General features: G+C 39.0%; 1 protein-coding gene across 1 annotated transcript; it reads left to right on the forward strand.

Moving 5' to 3' along the window:
- The first annotated feature begins 2950 nt into the window (after positions 1 to 2950).
- On the forward strand, positions 2951 to 19655 carry strc1 (stereocilin 1). Its single transcript, XM_052142884.1, has 27 exons — positions 2951 to 3095; positions 3211 to 3235; positions 3486 to 5577; positions 6014 to 6076; positions 6308 to 6418; positions 6578 to 6732; positions 6954 to 7140; positions 7614 to 7729; positions 7860 to 7989; positions 8179 to 8358; positions 9723 to 9761; positions 10509 to 10685; positions 11347 to 11487; positions 11891 to 11952; positions 12121 to 12256; positions 15134 to 15222; positions 15319 to 15454; positions 15690 to 15886; positions 15991 to 16081; positions 16303 to 16468; positions 16589 to 16764; positions 16894 to 17049; positions 17224 to 17366; positions 17474 to 17622; positions 17804 to 17901; positions 18146 to 18296; positions 18529 to 19655. The coding sequence occupies exons 1-27, from the start codon at positions 2951 to 2953 to the stop codon at positions 18609 to 18611; spliced, it is 5394 nt and encodes a 1797-aa protein (XP_051998844.1). The 3' UTR covers positions 18612 to 19655.
- The last annotated feature ends 87 nt before the right edge of the window (positions 19656 to 19742 follow it).

The following is a 19742-nucleotide window of genomic DNA, read 5'->3' on the forward strand; positions in this document are numbered from 1 at the left end:
AGAAAAACAAATTTTCGGCTAGTTTGCCAGAACTTTAGATTGTTTTGTCAGATTTAGCATTAAGTTAAATGTTCACATGACAATTTACACAAGGCATATTTCTATTTCTGCTACTTCAAACTTATTTCTCTGTCATCTCGGGTAACAACACATCATGAGAAAGTGTTTCACTGCTCTTTCTCGTGTTATTTTATATGGATAAATGTTTTTTAACTGAATACACTCAATATTTTATGACAATAAAATGCGCAGTAATCTCTTCCGTAATCAAAATACTTTTGGAATGTATTCTAATTTCCAATTATTTAAACTGTAGTGGAATACAGTTACTAATATTTTGCATTTGAAATACTTAATCTGGTTGCATGTATTTCGTTACTCCCCAACCCTGAAGGCAGCATAAAAGTAGCTAATCCATGTGACTCCAGTGGTTAAATCTATGTCTTCAGAAGCAATATGATAGGTGTGAGTGAGTGAGAAACAGATCAATATTTAAGTCGTTTTTTTTACTGTAAATATTTACTTTCACATTCTGAAAGTATAAGCCGAGATTTGTAGTAAACAATATTGATCTGTTCTCACTTAAAGTAATTGCATAGCTTCTGAATGCATAGATTAAATCACTTGTTTTTTGGGAGCTTTAACATTCTGGCCCAGTTTTCTTGCATTATATGGACCTACAGAGCTGAAATGTTCTTCAAAAAAATCTTCCGTTTGTGTTCAGCAGAAGAACATAATTGGTGCACATCTGGGATGTCATGAGGGAGAGTAGCCAAATTGATGATATTTTTGGGTGAACTATTTCTTTAATCTCTCGACTATAGGATTTATTATTCACATTTAGGTTTCGGCTTGAATTTGTATCTGAACTCATTTAAATTTCATGGTGGATCGGTGACACTGCGAGTCCTTCATCTCCCACCCACCTGTGTGCTGACGTCTGTCTCTACCTGTGCCGCGGGTCCGGTGTACATTACTGTGACCAAGCTGCTGACAGTCAACACGACGTGTTAATATTTCAGCACTGTCGCCCAAATCCTTTCCATGTGTTTCTCGGCCTTTGTTTCGCACCTACTTTTGTGCTGCTGTTTAATTAGTGGACTGATTGAGGATTGAATTGCAAGTTGACACGGTAGGACAGCAGAGTCAGAGAGGCACGAGACCCAGGCATCAATACACCGAATAAGCTACATTTCAGAACAAATAGTACACAGTCTGTTTATTTGTGATTGTCAATGACCTGACAGTGGCCATGCTCGAGTCAAACTGAACATTCGCCGGAACGACATCTGAATATTTCTTGGTAAAAATGCGCCACGGAGGGAGTTTTATCTTTCTCGCGCTCAGCATCATTATAGGTGAGATCTTATTTTAGTTCATTTTATTTTTATGTAAATGTCACAGATTTTCTTTCTTTTTGTAAAGTTACGGGTACAATCTTAGATGGAGAACTTTATAATATGCCCTTTTATATCTTTATATGTACAATAGGGCAAAGGACCTTTTAATTTTATTTTTTCCAAAAACACTAAAAGCAACAAAAACTACCAAAGTACATTCGTTAACATCTGTTTGTGACTATACACTGCGATATATTCCTGTATTTGTGGTAATAGGCCCGCCTGTTGCAGGGGCTATGTCCCCTATAAAACAAATAGTTTTTCTAAAGTGGGTTGAATAGATTTGTTATGAAATATGTTCAAAGTGTGCTCACATTGACTGATCCAGTCACAATGGAAATTCATTTATTTATAGAAAACTTGAGATGTTATAAAATGCCAATTGTGTTTGAAATTAAAAGGAAGTCTTGCACCCTTTTCTGTAGTAGTTATTTAGATGTGTTGACTTAGTTGACATATTTTGCCCTATAACTATTGTCCCTATGTTTACACAAAATCACTATGACCCCCCCTGGGGGCCTTACCCCAAGTGTGGGGAAAAAGGCTCCCTTACCACCTTTAGAAATAATAATTTTAATCAAAACAATGTTCTGTTATTATTTATTTTCACACAAATTATGTTGCTCCATCAATATTCAATAAAAACAAAAACAAAAATTCCAATCTTGATAGGCTACACTTTGTGACCCGAATAATAAAAAAAAAATTCCTTAAGGTGTGGCTTTTGCCCTGTTGTACCCTATTATTTTGTATATTTATACTGAACTAAAAACAATTGGAACAAGTGAAAGTACAGTAGCTATGTTTTTATAATATAATTAATTAAAATAGCAATAAACTTATTTCAGCACTCTCTCTCCGTAAATTAATTAACCTACATATTAATAATACAGAGTCCATTTGTGTCACATTGTTTTTTCATAATTGCACATTAAGATGAACACTAATTAATGTTTTCCCCCTCGTTCAAAGAGATTGTATGTTGTGACACCAGAAATCCTGCATCTCCCAAGACTATCATCAGACAGAGGAAGATGAGCTCCAAGAGTGAAGACGAATTTGAGATGAACATGAAAGTATTGATAGAAAACATTAGAACAAGAGAAGAAAAGGGCGAAAAGGCCCAATCAAACCTTCATCCGAGCATGAACAGAATGGCACGACCCAATGAGAGAATTGCAGTTGACAATACTAACTTAGATACCTATTTCAAAGTATTCCAAAGTTTATTCTCTATATACCAGCCAATGCTGGTTGACAGTTTCATTGAAACGCTCCCTCAGGCTTTAGTTTGTGTTTTGGCAGACAGACAGTACTGTGGATGGCAAGCTGATTTAACCAGTCCGGTTTTGTCTGCATTAAATGGACAGATACTGTCTCTGATCTCCTCTGTTAAAGCTCAAGCCTGCACATCAACATCCAATCTGCGAATGGTGAACTCCACCCTAACTCAGTTAAACTCTTTTCAGGAGATGATAATGAATGCTTTGTCTTCAGAACTCCCACTTTATCTACTATCAGACAACACTGTTGCCTTATGGAATAGATTTATGGAGATTTTGATTCCTCCTGTGATGTCATTCATGTCTGATGTCATGCTGAGTGTGCTTCAAACTCCAGTGGATTTTCTAGAACTCATATTACAGTTTGGCATTGAAATTCCCTCCCTAGACCAGAGTGACAGTTGTCCGCAAGGTGTGTCATACATTTAAGTTCAATTCAGTTCTTCATTGCTGATTGGGTGTATGCTTGGAATAATTTTTCTTAGTAATAAATTATTCTCCCTGTCTCCATCTGTCTTTGTACACAGGTGACCTAAAGCAGCTTATCATGTGGTATGTCCTTGGAATCCCATTTCATTGTAATACATTTGGATACAACAGTTCCATAGTAAAAAATAAAATACAAAATATAATATATATATGTATATATATATATATATATATATATATATATATATATATAAAATCATCAATATGCTGTACAACAAGTACAGTTGTTTCATTTTAAAGCAGATGATATAATGTTTTTTAATTATAAAATGAAGGCTAATTTCTAATTCTTCTTTTTTTTTTTTTTATTCAGGGGCATGAATCATAATGTGAGCTGGTCCTTTGGACAGTCACTTCTGGATATGTTTTTGGCTCCTGCATCTATTCCCTGCAGTTACCCAGGTTCAGAATGCCAAACCACAAGCAGTGTGCAGTTCAGTCATACTGGCACATCCTCATTGGAGATCCCTACTTTCATTCTGACTTGCGAACTTCAAAATGTGAACCAATTCAATGAAACACTTTGTGCAGTAATTTTAGCAACAAGCTCTCAGGAATCTTATTTCCTTTATCAGATGTGCCGAGCGCTCAGTACGCTCTCCCAGACTGAGGTGACACAGGCATGGAGGAACACATGTCACATGATGCAGAACATCTTCTTACCTCTCATGGAGCCCTGCAATGAACCTGTCAGCACACAATCAAGTCAGCGTATTGCACGGTCCAACCTCAACCTCAGCGAACTTCTCTGTGACTACCAGAACTGGACTGACATGGATGGCGCAGACCCAGCTCTGGTTACAATGTGCAGTGAAAATGATCATGAGGCCTTCATCCTCGCTGTGTGTGACAATAACGATGTGATGCAAGTGCTGGTCAACAATCCCAATAATGCTTGGGTGTGGGAATACTGTGTGAACTCATCGGACACATACATAGTGAAGCAATATTGCTTATATAACATTTGGACTTTTGAAACAATCGATCCATCAATAGTGACATTCTGTTGGAATAATGACATGGAGAGATTGGAAAAGCTTTTGTGTGACAGCCTGGACTTCTTTATGATTGTGTTCTCCAAAGAAGAAAACAACTGGTTGAAGCCCAACTGTACTGAACCTCCATTACAAGTAGAAATAAACACCCTTGTGGCTCAGTCTTGCAAATACTCTGAATGGAAGAATGTACGAGCAGTCACCACAGAACAGATCTCTCTGTGCATTCAAAATGATGAGCTTCGATTTATTAACGAGGTGTGTACAAATCACACATTCATCGCTGCAATTGCACTTAACAGTACAAATGCTTGGGTAGCACAATATTGCACTTTCTCTATCAGCAATCCCCCTACGAGCCCACCACAACTGACCACTGATTTCTGGTGTGACTATAAAAAATGGACTGAAATATCTGTGGATCCTTCAGTGGTTGTTCTGTGTTGGCAGTATGACCAGACAGGCTTCCGTGAGAATGTCTGCTGCAACACGCTCTTGTACCAGAACTTGACTCTTCATCCTGACAACCAATGGCTGTTTCGAGAGTGCTCTGATAATGACACTGTGAACATGTTGGCACAGGTTTGTGTCTATTCAGACTGGAGCCAGCCTACTATTGTTGACATGACCGACCTTGCTCTCTGTGCTGATCTTGACACTAAGAACTTCACTCACAATGTATGTGCCAATGTCACGGTTCTCCAGAATTTGCTGGCCAATTTAGACAACACCTGGTTATTGGAGCACTGCTCAAACCTAACTGGTTCTGGCCCAAAAATAACTGGTTCCGGGGCAGGGAATGGGGGAAACCTGATGGGTTTCCGACCAGCTGAGCAGTGCCAGTACTCCAGTTGGGCCTTGGTGCTTCCGGACGCTGCAATCCTCGCACTTTGCTGGGACTATGACCATGCCAACTTCATCTCCTCCATCTGTAATGACTCTTCTATACTAACCCACATCACTCAAGAGACATCCAGCCTCTGGGTTGGAACTCTCTGTACTACTTACACAGGTCCCATTATCCCCAGTGTCGGTGGGAGCAACTCTACACAACCCCAGCTGTGCCTAGCTAGGGAGTTAATCAAGAAGCTAAACTGGACCTGCAGTGTTGACTTCAGCTCTGTCTGTCAACCAGGAGCCAGTCAGATCCAGGGCCTTCGGATGCTGTTGCGATGTGGGATAGAGATTCTCCAACCACGCTTGGAGAATCTCATGACTACAAAGGTGCCATTGGTTGTCAAGAAAGCCACCAGCTTGTTGGTTGTCCTGCTGTTGGGTCTAGAAGAAAGCAAGATAACAACTGTGGGGGTCACAGAAAATATCCGGCTTAGTGTACTTGAGTCAATGGTTGTCTATATGGAGAATGAGACCAACTTTGGCAACAAGCATGTGCTCCTGCAGTGCTTTGGGGTAGACATTATTATTCTATCACTACTAATGTTAGTATTAAGAACAAGGCAAATAATTGCATTCATTAGATCAGTGTCTCTCAAACCTCAATCCTCAATGTTAAACAAAATGCACTATGAACTAGTTCTGGAAGGTCTTCTGGTTATTAATTAAGCATATCCATTACCAGGTTCACTACAATTTTGTAACTGACCCATGCTCTAGCTCATCAACGTAAGGTATAATGTGTTAGGCCTGACATTGGATTATCTAAATCTCTTCCTTAGCAAGTACTAGTAACTCTTGAGTCATCTGATTGTGTCTCTAAATTGGTACTGATACAAATATTGTTGTTTTTATCATCAATGTTCTAATATCATTGTTGTCCTTGTCATTTTCTTGACAATATAAGAATGACACTTTAATTCAGTTGAAACTTTGCATGTGGGTATTTCAGAAAGTTCTGACCAGTCTGATGCAAACAGGAAGAGATGTGGCCAGTAGCTTTTTTCTTATCAAGGTTTGTTGGAAAAATTTATTTGCATGTTTCTGGAATTATCTGGCTTTACAATAATAATAAAAAATAGCATTTGAAAGTGTTTTGAGCCAGATTCATATTTAATTTCTAGAAATGTCAGCCTGTATTACCATTCAGAACCAATCTCCTGTTTCATTTGCTGAATTCAGTTTAAAAGTATCTACAGTTTTCTATGCAGGCTTTTGCATTAGAGTTCTGATTATTGCTTTACAGGAGTATTTTCGCATTCCTTTGTCCAATCTGAGGTCAGTGCTCAGTGCAGCTGACATCACAGTCGTAAGGGAGATTCTGCAGTATTACAATAGGAACCATGCCACCTTGCAGGTAAACCATGCTCACCAGCAGCCACACACATTGGCATATTAAGATTCAGAGGGTACAAAGTATCTAGCCTCTGAACTAACTGTGAACTGCAAAAGCTTGGCCTTTTGTCTTGGAACAGGTGTGCATTCATGTAATTTACCATCTTTCCTGTTTTGGAAGCTGTCAGATGAGTACCTGCATACCATGGTGTCTGTGCTCTTCCAAACACACCTGCCCAGGGATAGTAGATTGTTCCCTGACATGGGCCTTATGTTGGCCCTGGCTACACCTTCAGACATCATGTCCATGCCTCCACTACAGAGCGATATCAATGCGTAAGTGGAACACATATTGTTGAACCTGTTTAAATAGCTTTAAAGCACCATCTGTTGATTATAGTGAATTCTATGGCTGATTTGAATGGCAAACATTATGAAAAGCCTGAGAAGATCATGAGTGATATAAAAGATCAGACATATTTAATTATTTTCTTTCTAACCACAAGAACATAAGGTTTTACACATTTCAAATTCTTAAAAAACAGCTTATTCTCCAGGTTAAGCATCATTAACCTCAGCATCAAAAACCTTTCCCTGGTGCAGCAGCAAGCATTTGGTCAGTGGTTCAGTCTGTCCATGAGCTTGCCAAAAATTACAGCCAGCGGCTTATCCTTCATCAGAGACACTGGTAACCTGATCACATATCTGCCCTTCCAGAGCTTCCAGTACCTGTCACCTGCTCAGGTAACATCCGCAACACCTCCTTAAGATACCTGAGCTCATTTGGCTTCGGTTAACCCTCAGACAGCTCAAGTGGGGAAAATGTTGATGCTGGGCTCTGGATCATTGTAATAGACATGCCCTCGTAGTCTGTTTTAAATAAATAAACACAGAGACACATGAATTAGAAATGGGTGTGTAGTGGACAATGAAGAAGATTATGGGGCTTACAATAATGAGAAGGTCTTCACTGCTGTCCATACACACAAAGGACATTTCCTTAAGGAACTGTTCACCCAGAATGTAAGAAAATAAATTAAATTATGAAATTAAATTTTTGGTGAACTATCCCTTTTACACAAAATAGTTTTTTTTTATTATACAAAATGGTATAAAAACATTTAAATAGGTCATTTTTACTAAATGTATAGTCTAAAATGAGCATAATTAGTCATAAAATACTCTTCTCCTCATGACCCTGTGTCTTGTTCTCTTAGATACTGGATGGTATGGATGTCTTAATAAATAATGCTTTGGGTCCGCTCAAGCAGCAGTTCATTGCTCAGAGTCTCATTGGAGCCTTCAGTAATCTTACTACTGACCAGTTCAGAAGGTTTGTTAAATGCATACATCATACTTCATTAAAAAGAAAAGGATATATACACTATTTTTAGTTGTGGGGCAAAAGTTGGAAATGTAAATAGATAAACTTGAAGACATTTGTTTGGTCTCACATCACGCAGGTTAGGTAATCTGTCTTGTCTGGCTAACCTCAGCCAGCTGATGGCATATGCTGGAACAGAAGCCTTCTCAGTGATCCAGGAAAACATTAGGACATGTGTCATCCAGGGAGTCAGTGTCCCTAGTAATATGGTGAGTGACAATAGTTATGCCACAATTACTTATTCCATCAGTTGTATGAACTGGTAAATACTGATTACTCTTGTTTAATTATTGCCTTATATTACTGATTCCTCAAAACAACTTCCTCGTTGTAGTGGTACACATAAACTAACCTCAGGTGGTGGAGTGTTTTTGATAAATTGTATTGTTTATGTCCAGATATCCTTGGTCTTGAATGCATCTGAGCTGCAGTATCCCTCCAGCCTCACCCCTCAGAGAGTCTCTCAGCTTGCCCCTTTCCTGCCTCTGCTGGGATCCAGCTTCCTGCAGCAGCTCACCTCAGCCCAGCTCATGCCTGCCCTGAGCACCTTGGCACTTGTGGCTTTTACCCCAGCACAGGTATAGTACACACCACCTGAATATGTAAAACCACTTTGTAAAGCGGGTTAAAGGAAAGGAGGAGGCGAGAACCGGCTTGACAATATAAATAATAGTTTTAATAATAAACTGAATGAAAAACACACAAACATAAACACACAGAGCAGCTGCCTGTAATTCTCTCTCTCTCTCGAACTGTCGGCACTGGCCACATTTATCCCTGGCGTGCCCCCATCAGGCTGATTGGGGACCAGGTGTGCGTTGTTAAAGATAATAAGACTTGTTTTCATATAATATACAGTATATAGATGTATGCTTTTAAAGAAATAGTTCACCCAAAAATGAAAATTCTCTAATTTGCTCACCCTCATGGCATCTCAGATGTGTATGACTTTCTCTCTTTTACTAAACACAAACAAAGATTTTTAGAATAATTTTCCAGCTCTGTAGGTGCTGGATTGGTGAATGGGTACCAACATTTTGAAGCTCAAAAAGCACATAAAGGCAGCATAAAAGTAATGTCTATGTCTTCAGAAGCAATATAATAAGTGTGGGTGAGAAACAGATCAATATATAAGTCATTTTTAACCATCAGTCTCCAATTTCACATTCACATTCTTCTTTTGTTTTTGGCGATTCACATTCTTTGTTCATTAAATGAATAATTCAAAATATCTCATACAATTTTTACTTGTCATGTAAATGTATCTTTTTAAAAGGATGTTTAATTTTTTACTGAAAGACAAGACAAAAGTATTGACTAAGAAAATTATTCTTTTCTCTTTTAATTTAGGAATTTGAATTAAAATGATAAACAGTTAAAGGATTAATGCTTTGAATGAGTAAAATCAATACCTTTAATTAAAGGCATATTTAGATAATGCAAAGTATATCTGAAGTATTAGGTATTGTTTACCCCAGTGGTTGCTGAATTTGAGTAGAGGTCAAAGGTCATAAGCAGGCAGTGTGGGTTCCGTCTTGAGGGCTTTACAACAGATGAAAGACAGCAGTCAGAGGAGATAGGGTATCTGATATAATAGGGGACTGTGTCCCTGCTCAAGCCTGAATTCTGCATGTCCATCCCAAAGTGCAGTGAAAACACAAGGAAGGCAGAGAATGGAGCACAATGGAATAACAGAAACCCATAGCTTCAGATGTCCCAAGAGAGTCTTTACTGCCAGTTTTAGTTAAAGAAGGGAATGTCCTGATTAAAGTCAGGAAATTTGTATTAATGAAATACAATGGATACCTAACATCCCAATGATTTAACACCAGAGGCGTTATCAATTAAAATATTTGTTCTTCATGAAAATGTTAATTGTCTTATGATGCAGTGCCTTATTCACTTACTATTGATATATGTATTGTTTTGTTTTTTCATCAAGGCATGTGTTATCATTGACAAGATCTCAGCCAATTTAAGTGTAAGTATGTCTTTGCTATGAAGAAGGAGAAAACGGTGAGGGCTGTGCTAGCGCTGCTGTTTTTTATTAAATCTTTGAGAGGATGGCCAATTCCTTGCCTTTGTGTGTATGTGTGTGTGTGTCTGCATTTGAGATGTCAGCACTTTTCCCAGCCAGCTGGCCCACAACCCAGCATTATCAACTCTGGGGTGTTTCAAGGACAACTGTGTTAGCCTACACACACACCCACCCACACACACACACACACACACACACACACACACACACACACACACACACACACACACACACACACACACACACACACACACACACACACACACACACACACACACACACCAGTCAATTTCTCTCTGTTTTCTTTGCCTATTGGAAAGTGCAAATAACATTTACTCACATGATTCATGTGATTTGGCCATTCGTGGCAGTTTAGGTTTACACCTGGCATATCAAGCTACCTTTTGTGTTTTGTTTCTTGGGTTTAAAGAGAACATTGAAATGTAGCTAAGACAGAATGATTACAGGTGGAGCCAACTGAAAGTGTGTCTCTAGTGAGCTGGCGAGCACATGTCATACATAGCCTCTATCACATGCATGCTGTTAAAGAGATAACTTAAAAATATCTCATTTCAAATAAAGACTGACGATGGAACAATGGACTTTTATTATTTATGTTGGTTGTTACATTCAATAAAACTGAAAATTGTGTCTTAAAAATATTATAAATATTATGTTTTTGCTCTTCAGCTAGCTCTGCCTGGATCTGTGCATTTGTCTATGCTCGGGTCTCTTGTGAGTGGAGTAAAGGTGGAGACACTGTGGACTTTGCCATCTGACGTTCTGCTGGAGGCTTTACCTGAAATCAGCCTTCAGACACCTGGGCTCACTCCCCCACAGGCCAACACCATCATCACCAAACTCTTTGTAAAAAAAAAGTCACTCTAACAGATCTTTTGTTCAGGCTTCTTAACAGAGATAACTCATATGTGTTAAGGGAAACTAGCTGAAAGTTAGTACACAAATAAGAGCTTCAGCCACAAACACAAGACTAAGCATACATATAATCGCACACAATACAGTACGTACCTAAATAGAAACACATGCACTTAGATCCATGTTTCATGCAGTGTTTTAATGGTGAGAGGTGAGTAAAAAATGCTGGTACTCATTTAAAAGTAAAAGACCGCTGGAATGCTAAAGAGTGCCTGGTCACTTTATTTCTTTCTTTCTTTCTTTCTTTCTTTCTTTCTTTCTTTCTTTCTTTCTTTCTTTCTTTCTTTCTGTCTTTCTGTCTTATGTCTATCTGTTTCTCTATCAATCAATCATCACTCCTAATTCAAATTTGAGCAGAGCAAATTGTGTGTAAATTGTATGTAAAACCATTTTTATGTAAATTAGCACTTTTAATTTAATGCTGAAATTTACATCAGAATGTGTCAGAATGCTTGTGTTTAATTATTGATGCCCTATGTGTTCCCTTACCATCTATGTTTTCATTTAGATTAACCCTGACTATAAATAGCTTCCGGTTACAGATTTGTCAGCACTCACATGTGAACAGCATGTGAATCTTCCATGTTTTCAGGGTTCCACTTCCTTGCCGCTGTGGCTGGAGAAAGTTGAGCCATTACTCTCCAGCGCTCCTCTCCTCAGTGTGATCCCCAGAGTACCTTTACTGCTGGACAGTGACTCAGCTGTTTACACTCGCCTCTGGAACACACAGCAGGTATATTCTTTTACCTAATCAAACACTTTCAGTTCATCAACCATAATTTGAGCAAAATATATTTTTCATAGAGTGAACTAGTGGACAGTTGGTCTGATTGTATATATGGGCAAGGGTAATTCATCATGGCATTCCTCATTACCTCAGAGATCTGTACAATATTAGAGTGTCTAATTACTACTTGTTAAATGATTGATTATGATGCATAGGCTTATTTGTTGTGTAACCTTTGATTTAGCACACAAGACACTGTATCTCCTAATGGCATGCCATGTTAACTAGTTGAAAACTAGTTGTCAGTCCATTTTTCCAGTACAATGAAAGTGTTTTGTAAATCTCCTTTCATGAAACATAAGCTTCAGGATAACATAGAGCATTATGATGTTCTCTTTTTATTCAACAGGCTAAAGTCCTTTTTAAAAAGGCCACAGACTCCATGCCAAGTCTCTCGGAAAAGGAATTCATGTAAGTTTTGCCTTCTTTGAATTTTTATGTTTTTCGAATTTGAAAGTGAGCTGACAGCCATATTAGACACTTTCCTTGACCATAGCAAATGACACTGCTCAGAAGCACTGTGTGTTAATTTTTTCTGTTTGTTTGTTTGTTTGTTTTCTTCTGTCTCTGACATTTCAGATCTCTGGGGACAGTGGCTCTGGGAATAAGCTGCACAGCCCTTAAAAAAATGTTTCAAAACATGGCTTCTCTATTGCCTCTGCGTGACATTCTGCAGTTTCTAAGGAAGCAGCCTGTTCCAATCCACACCTCATTGGTATTTAACTGAAGACCTAAATTCAAATGCCCAAATTTAAGAACTACAGTGCATCTGGAAAATATTCACAGTGCTTCACTTTTTCCAAATTTCTTTATGTTACAGCCTTATTCCTAAATTTATTAAATTCATTATTTTCCTCACAATTCTGCAAACAATACCCCATAATGACAACGTGAAAGAAGTTTGTTTGAAATCTTTGCAAATTTATTAAAAATCAAAAACTGATCATCCTTGAGATGTTTCTACAACTTGATTGGAGTCCACCTGTGGTAAATTTAGTTGATTGGACATGATTTAGAAAGGCACACCCCTGTCTATATAAGGTCCCACAGTTAACAGTGCATGTCAGAGCACAAACCAAGCCATGAAGTCCAAGGAATTGTCTGTAGACCTCTGAGACAGGATTGTATTGAGGCACAGATCAGGGGAAGGGTACAGAAATCTTTCGGCAGCATTAAAGGTCCAAATGAGAACAGTGGCCTCCATCATCCGTAAATGGAAGGAGTTTGGAACCACCAGGACTCTTCCTAGAGCTGGCCGCCCAGCCAAACTGAGCAATCGGGGGAGAAGGGCCTTAGTCAGGGAGGTGACCAAGAACCCGATGGTCACTCTGACAGAGCTCCAGCGTTTCTCTGTGGAGGGTGAAGAAACTTCCAGAAGAACAACCATCTCTGCAGCACTCCACCAATCAGGCCTCTATGGTAGAGTGGCCAGATGGAAGCCACTCCTCAGTAAAAGGTACATGACAGCACACCTGGAGTTTGCCAAAAGGCACCTGAAGGACTCTCAGACCATGAGAAACAGAATTCTCTGGTCTGATGAAACAAAGATTGGCCTGAATAGCAAGCGTCATGTCTGGAGGAAACCAGGCACCGCTCATCACCTGGCCAATACCATCCCTACAATGAAGCATGGTGGTGGCAGCATCATGCTGTGGGGATGTTTTTCAGCGGCAGGAACTGGGAGACTAGTCAGGATCGAGGGAAAGATGACATCCTTGATGAAAACCTGCTCCAGAGCGCTCTGGACCTCAAACTGGGGCGAAGGTTCATCTTCCAACAGGACAACGACCCTAAGCACACAGCCAAGATAACAAAGGAGTGGCTACGGGACAACTCTGTGAATGCCCTTGAGTGGCCCAGCCAGAGCCCTGACTTGAACCCGATTGAACATCTCTGGAGAGATCTGAAAATGGCTGTGCACCGACGCTCCCCATACACCCTGATGGAGCTTGAGAGGTCCTGCAAAGAAGAATGTGAGAAACTGCCCAAAAATAGGTGTGCCAAGCTTGTAGCATTGTACACAAAAAGACTTGAGGCTGTAATTGGTGCCAAAGGTGCTTCAACAAAGTATTGAGCAAATTCTGTGAATACTTATGTTTTTTTTTTTATAAATTTGCCGAAGATTTCAAACAAACTTCTTTCATGTTGTCATTATGGGGTATTGTTTTAGAATTGAGGAAAATAATTTAATCAATTTTGGAATAAAGCGTCTAAAATGTATTAAAATAATTAAAAATAACAAAATGTGGAAATACATGAATACTTTTCAGATGCACTGTAAATATCATAGATTGTCTTCCTTAATCATCACACAGCTCAAAATTGTCTATTGTTTACTAAAATTTGTCATTATTGAAGGCATAGATCGCGTAAAAATTTAAATACTCTAATCATTTTGTCACCCTCATGCCATCCCAGATGGAATGATTTTCTTTCGCTGAACACAAGCAAAAATGTTTAGAAGAATATCTCAGCTCTGTAGGTCCATACAATGCCTGTGAATGGTGATCAGACATTTGAAGCTCCAAATATCACAAAGGCCACAAAAAAGTAATCCACACTCCAGTAGCTTAAACCATGTCTTCAGAAGAGATATGTTAGGTAGGAACCGATACATTTTTAAGTCCTTTTTTTAACTATAAATCTACAGAATGTGAAAGTGACGTGTAAAGAGATTAATGGAAAGGAGGAGGTGAGAACCGGCTTGACGATATACATAGTCATTTAATGAAAAACTAAACAAGACAAACACACAAAGGTGTCGGACAGCTGCCCGTAAATCTCTCTCTCTGTCCCACTGCAGTCTCCAGATGGCCTTTATCCCTCTCTGAGGCTTGATTAGCCTGATTAGGGGCTGGGTGTGTAGCATCACGACCCGGCCCCGCCCTCCGCCCTGTCACATTTCTCCCTCGTTCTCTCGGGCCGGGGAGCCCCCGGCATGACGTACACCCCACCCCCCCCTTTCCCTGGGGAGGGGCTTGCCTAACACCCTATCTGCTAGCAGGTCATCCCTGTCTACCTGGTTGAGGGAGGGGACAAGGGGAGGGAAACAACAAAAACAAATGTGGCACCTACACACCTACACATGCGATAGTGCCAAATAAAAAAAAAAGAGAGGAAAAGGCCAACACGGAGTGGCAGTGGGAGAGAGAAAGGAGAGAAAAAAAAACACTTACACGCAGATTCTCCGATATGCCGTAGCTTGGTCCTCGGCCACTCCTCCACCCTCTAATGTACGACAGCCGCACCTCCCCAGACGGATCAGAGGCAGTCATCGGCCCCTGGCGGACGGAACACTCCTCCACCCTCTAATGTACGACAGCCGCGCCTCCCCAGACAGATCAGAGGCAGTCATCGGCCCCTGGCGGACGGAACACCCCGCCGCGTGTTTGGTGGATGGTAGGGGTCTCCCCCGTCCCTGGCAGCGGTAACTGCTCCCCTCACGGTCGGCGGCAATTCCTCCACTCACCCACACTTATCATATCGCTTCTGAAGATATGGATTAAACCACTGGAGTTTTATGGATTACTTTGGATTAAACTTAATTTACAGAAGTTTCATTTCGTAACTTTTTTCTTTTTCTTTTTTACAGAAAAAGTGCATAGTTGAGGAACTCTATAAGTTTGACTTCCTCTTAGAGTTACTTAGGGATTTGGGGCCTCAGGTTGCCCTGTCACTTCCGTAAGTCAAATTTCTACTCAATGAAAATCGAGTCTGCATGAAAACAGTATAATTATGTCTTCACATCTTTGTTAACTATAATGTCATTGTCTGAAGGATGAGCACCATTAAGAAATTTCCTCCTGATAAAATGGAGTCTCTGAGGAACATGATAGTGCAGGATCCACATTACTTCCTGCAGCTTCCTAGCACCAAACAAGCTGTCCTGGTAGACAAGGTGGTTCAAAGGCTGGTAAAGACACTCATTCTGCTGCCTAGAAGTTATGTACTTACTTTACTTAGGGATCATACAAGGTGATGATCTCAACAGGGTAAAAACAAGTGTCATTATTCTATGTCCATATTTGTTTTAAAGTTAAAGATATTGACTCACATTTATAAGAGCTTTAACAATAATTAGTGAATTTGTAGCAAGGGACTATTTTTCTCTCTCTCTTTTTAAATTGTTTTTTTTTTTTTTTTTACAGAATATGTACACTGGCCTGTACACTGAAGAGGAGTTTCGTTCATTAGGTGTCATGGCAACATTTGTGGTGGATGAGATATTTTTGCAATTGGATAGGAGCTTCTTTGTTGATGATCTGGAGTTCCTACGAGGATTCTGTTACAATGCCAATAAAAGAGACCTCGTGGCAGCCATGTTACAGGAGCCAAAAATATTTGGGTAAGGACATAATTTTCCCAAGTATTATAATTGTGTCCAATTTGTTTTTACATGGCTCATGACTTAAAAAGCCAACTATGAATGTCTCTTTTTATTCTTCATAGCCCTGTACGAGACTGGACATCAAAGACACTGAACCAAGTGGACCGTTTCTTATTTTTTCTCCCAACGGAGTCTATTCAGCTGATCCCTGCAGTATGTGAACAAATATTTCTGCTCTGTGTCTTTAGCTGTGTCAGCATATCCTCTGAATGCATGTACTGTACTTAATGACTGATTGGTCAGGATGTACTCAGTGATTCGCTTTCTGAACATTCATCATACAACAGAAAGGGACATAATTACACAGAGAAGTTTTTCTTCTATCACTCTGCCTGTGTTTTGACCTGTCTGTATGTATATGTGTGTGTCCTCAGGGTTTGATGAGCTTAGAGCGCATTGAGAGACTGTTCCTCAGTCAGCAGAAGTGGGAGAGAGGAGAGCTTGGCTCTCTTTGTGGGCAGAAGCCCTCAGAATTGTTCAACAAGCAGCAGTTTGTGCTTCAGTTCTTCCTTGGTTTCCTCAGAGTGGGACGCACCACTTGTAAGTACAATTGTCTGCCTTGGCCTCTCTGTTAAAATAATTTTATCCTGTACTGTAATAATCACTTTTTTATTTGTTTCTACACATACACTTTGCTCTCTCTCCATCTCTATGTCTTAGTTACTGGACTGATGCCCACTTGTGAGAGCTTGTATGTGACACAACCTGCTGCCTGGAGTATTGACAGCCTTAGAAACATGTCACCAGCTCTTTTCCGGAGGTGCTTGGAGCTCATTGGCCAGGATCCCTTTTTCAGTGCATTCCAGCTGTCAGTGCTCCTTACAAAGACTAAAGAGGTGCCATATGTTCATCATCAGCACATTTGCGCCTAAATTTAAATGACCACTTTCAACTTGGTTGTATCCAATTTGCATAAGTGCAGTATTCTGGAAATCGTTTTTTCCCCTTCTTTTTTTTCTATGTAGGTGTACGGAATGCCCTCCTCTTTCACCCCTTCTGTGATCTCTCAGTTGGGTCGCATTGCCACTCAGCTCTCACTTGAAGAGTTGGCTTCACTCAGATTGTCTGAAATCCAATCCGTTTTAGCTATGGGTGCAATCAACATGTGGACTAGCAGACAGGTAAAAGTATTAATGAACAATGTGTAAAAGTGAGTTTCCTGCAAGACACTTGAATAGAAAGTACAATTAATTATGTTAAATTCACTAATGAGCTTTAAGAAGCCTGTTGTTCATTCCTTCCTTCATTTTATATTTATGTTAGTGTAAATTATTGTCCTCCGTATGCAATTGCAGTTGAAAACAATATTTTCCACGGTGCTGAACTCAACCAGAAAGGCTCCTAGCCAGTTAGACTCCAGCACTATTGTGGCTTTGGGACATATTGTGTGTGGAATTGAGGCACCTGTCATGCGCACCCTGAATGCAGTAGAGTTCAGGTTATTTTATTTTATCTGAAGTCAAAAATGTTACGTTAATAGTCTACAATATTGCATTGCTCTTGTTCTGAATGTGACATTTTTTTTCTTTCTTTTTCTTATTCCAGTAAGGCAGTTTTGTGGCTGGGTCGTTTGCGCCTATCCTGCTCTGAGGAGCAGTTGCAGGCAATGATAGGACTGCTCAGTAATAGCTTGTCATTTGGACTAGTCAGCTCCTGGGGATCAGAGGTCTTCATTGAGATAGGAGCAATTGCAGGTACTGTATATGCCTATACTAAAACATAGTCAATGCAAAAATAGGAGAATTTTTTTTATCTTGGGCTGAAATATTTCTGTATTTTTGGCATACAGAGCATTTGATTTGCCTTATTTGCTATTTTTGATACACAGTTGCAAAATTTGCATTGTATTTTTGTGCATTTCTCCCTTTTCTTTAGCGGGGCTGCCGGATATGTCCATGTCTGCTTTGGTGAAGGAACAAATCGAAGGACTCACCCCATTGGCCATCTCTCTCATCCCTGCGGGCAAATTTGCAGTTAGTAACCCTTTCCCCCAGCCTCTTTATAAACGTATATTCTGAAGTGTGTGATGCACCGGTACTGCATTGCTAAATTGTCAACTATTTGACTGTGTTCACAGTTTTATTGGGATGAAAAGAATGAATATCCTTTTTCATTTTCCAGTCACTGTTAATGATTTGACAGCAAAAAAATTTAAGTATTTTGAATCACAATATTATAATTTTTCTTACCTGGTATTTCCACATTCTTTCTTCTCAGGTTGTTTTTAATCAGGCACAAATTCAAATTTTCACGTATGAGCAGGCCGTTGCTGTAACAGACACCCAGCGCTCTGCTCTGTCTCCAGTGCAAAAGACGGCCCTGTCCATGGTACTCAACCCCTGGGAGGACAAACCTGTTGATTTCAGAGGTACTTTCATTCCTGTTGTAAAGTAGGAAGGGAGAAGGAAAAAGAAAAATGGTTTATAGTGAAATGCATGAGTAATCTTTGAAATGGGGAAGGTTTGCGAATTCTGATCCCTTTTCAGATCCCCCTTGGGTAAAACAGTTAAAATGTTAATATATATTTATATATATATATATACACATACACACATATATATATTTATTTATTTATTTATTCTGTTTGTATATGCTTGCAGGCAGGTCAATGGGAGTTGCAGTTCACCCCTGTCCCGTTTTCTACCTCTACAGTTCCCTGATACTGCTGCTTTTAATTAGTTAGATCTGTCACAGCTGAATTGTCACTATAATGAGTTGAACTCTCTTTTCAAAATATGAAGTAGAATTAACAACAATGTGTGTTTAATTTGAAATACATATAATAAGGAAGAACTAGAAATCATGGAAATATTTCTTTCAGCACTTGTTTTTAAAATATGATTGTTAGTCAATATGTCACATTTTAAGATTTTGTTTAAGAAAATGTTTGGTAACAGTTTACAATAAGGTTCCATTTGTTAAGATTAGTTAATGCATCAGGTATCATGAACTAACAATGTACCACATATATTTATAGTATTTATTAATCTTAATGTTAGTTAATAAAAACACAATTGTTTATTGTTAGTTCATGTTAGTTTATAGTGCATTAACTAGAGTGACCAAACGTCCTGTTTTACCAGGACATGTCCTGTTTTCACGTCCTGTCCTGGCCGTCCTGGCTGTTTTTTATAAAGTGATACAGTGATAATAACAATTTTCTATCCATACAGAGGCATAGCCTACTTTAAATGTATTGAAATTAACAAGGCATCTTTGAGTAAAATTTGAGTATCTCATTGCCGGGCCGAGTGTCATGGTTTTTGGTAATCAAAATATGGTCACCCTACATTAACTGATGTTAACAAATACACCTTTTGATATTAAAAATGTATTACTATATGTTGTAATTAACATAACCCAGATTAATACATGCTGTAAAAGTATTGTTCATTGTTAGTTCATGTTAAATAATGGAACCTTTTGTAAAGTGTTACCAAATAATTGTTTGCGTAAAAGAAATTACTGAACTGAAAATTATACATTGTCTAAGTTGATTTGGTTTGACTTGTGCTTCATTTTCATCCTGTAGTTTTGTTTTAATTCATCTATTTGTTTATTATTTATTGTTCCTGCGAGATGGGCCTTCATTCATTAGAATGTGTTTTTTAATATCAACAGTGATTGTGTAAACGTAAAGTAAAAAAAACAACAACAAAAAAACACTTGTTTTTTTTGATTTTCATTTGTAAAATAGTTATATGAATTTAATTTCATTATTTAATTTGACCTGTTTGATCAAATATTTAATGTCACATTATGTCAGACTGTATTTATTTTTGTATTGTTGTTTGTCATTATTGTGCATAAACCA

Source organism: Xyrauchen texanus, chromosome 2, assembly GCF_025860055.1.
Source record: "Xyrauchen texanus isolate HMW12.3.18 chromosome 2, RBS_HiC_50CHRs, whole genome shotgun sequence".
Taxonomy (NCBI): domain Eukaryota; kingdom Metazoa; phylum Chordata; class Actinopteri; order Cypriniformes; family Catostomidae; genus Xyrauchen; species Xyrauchen texanus.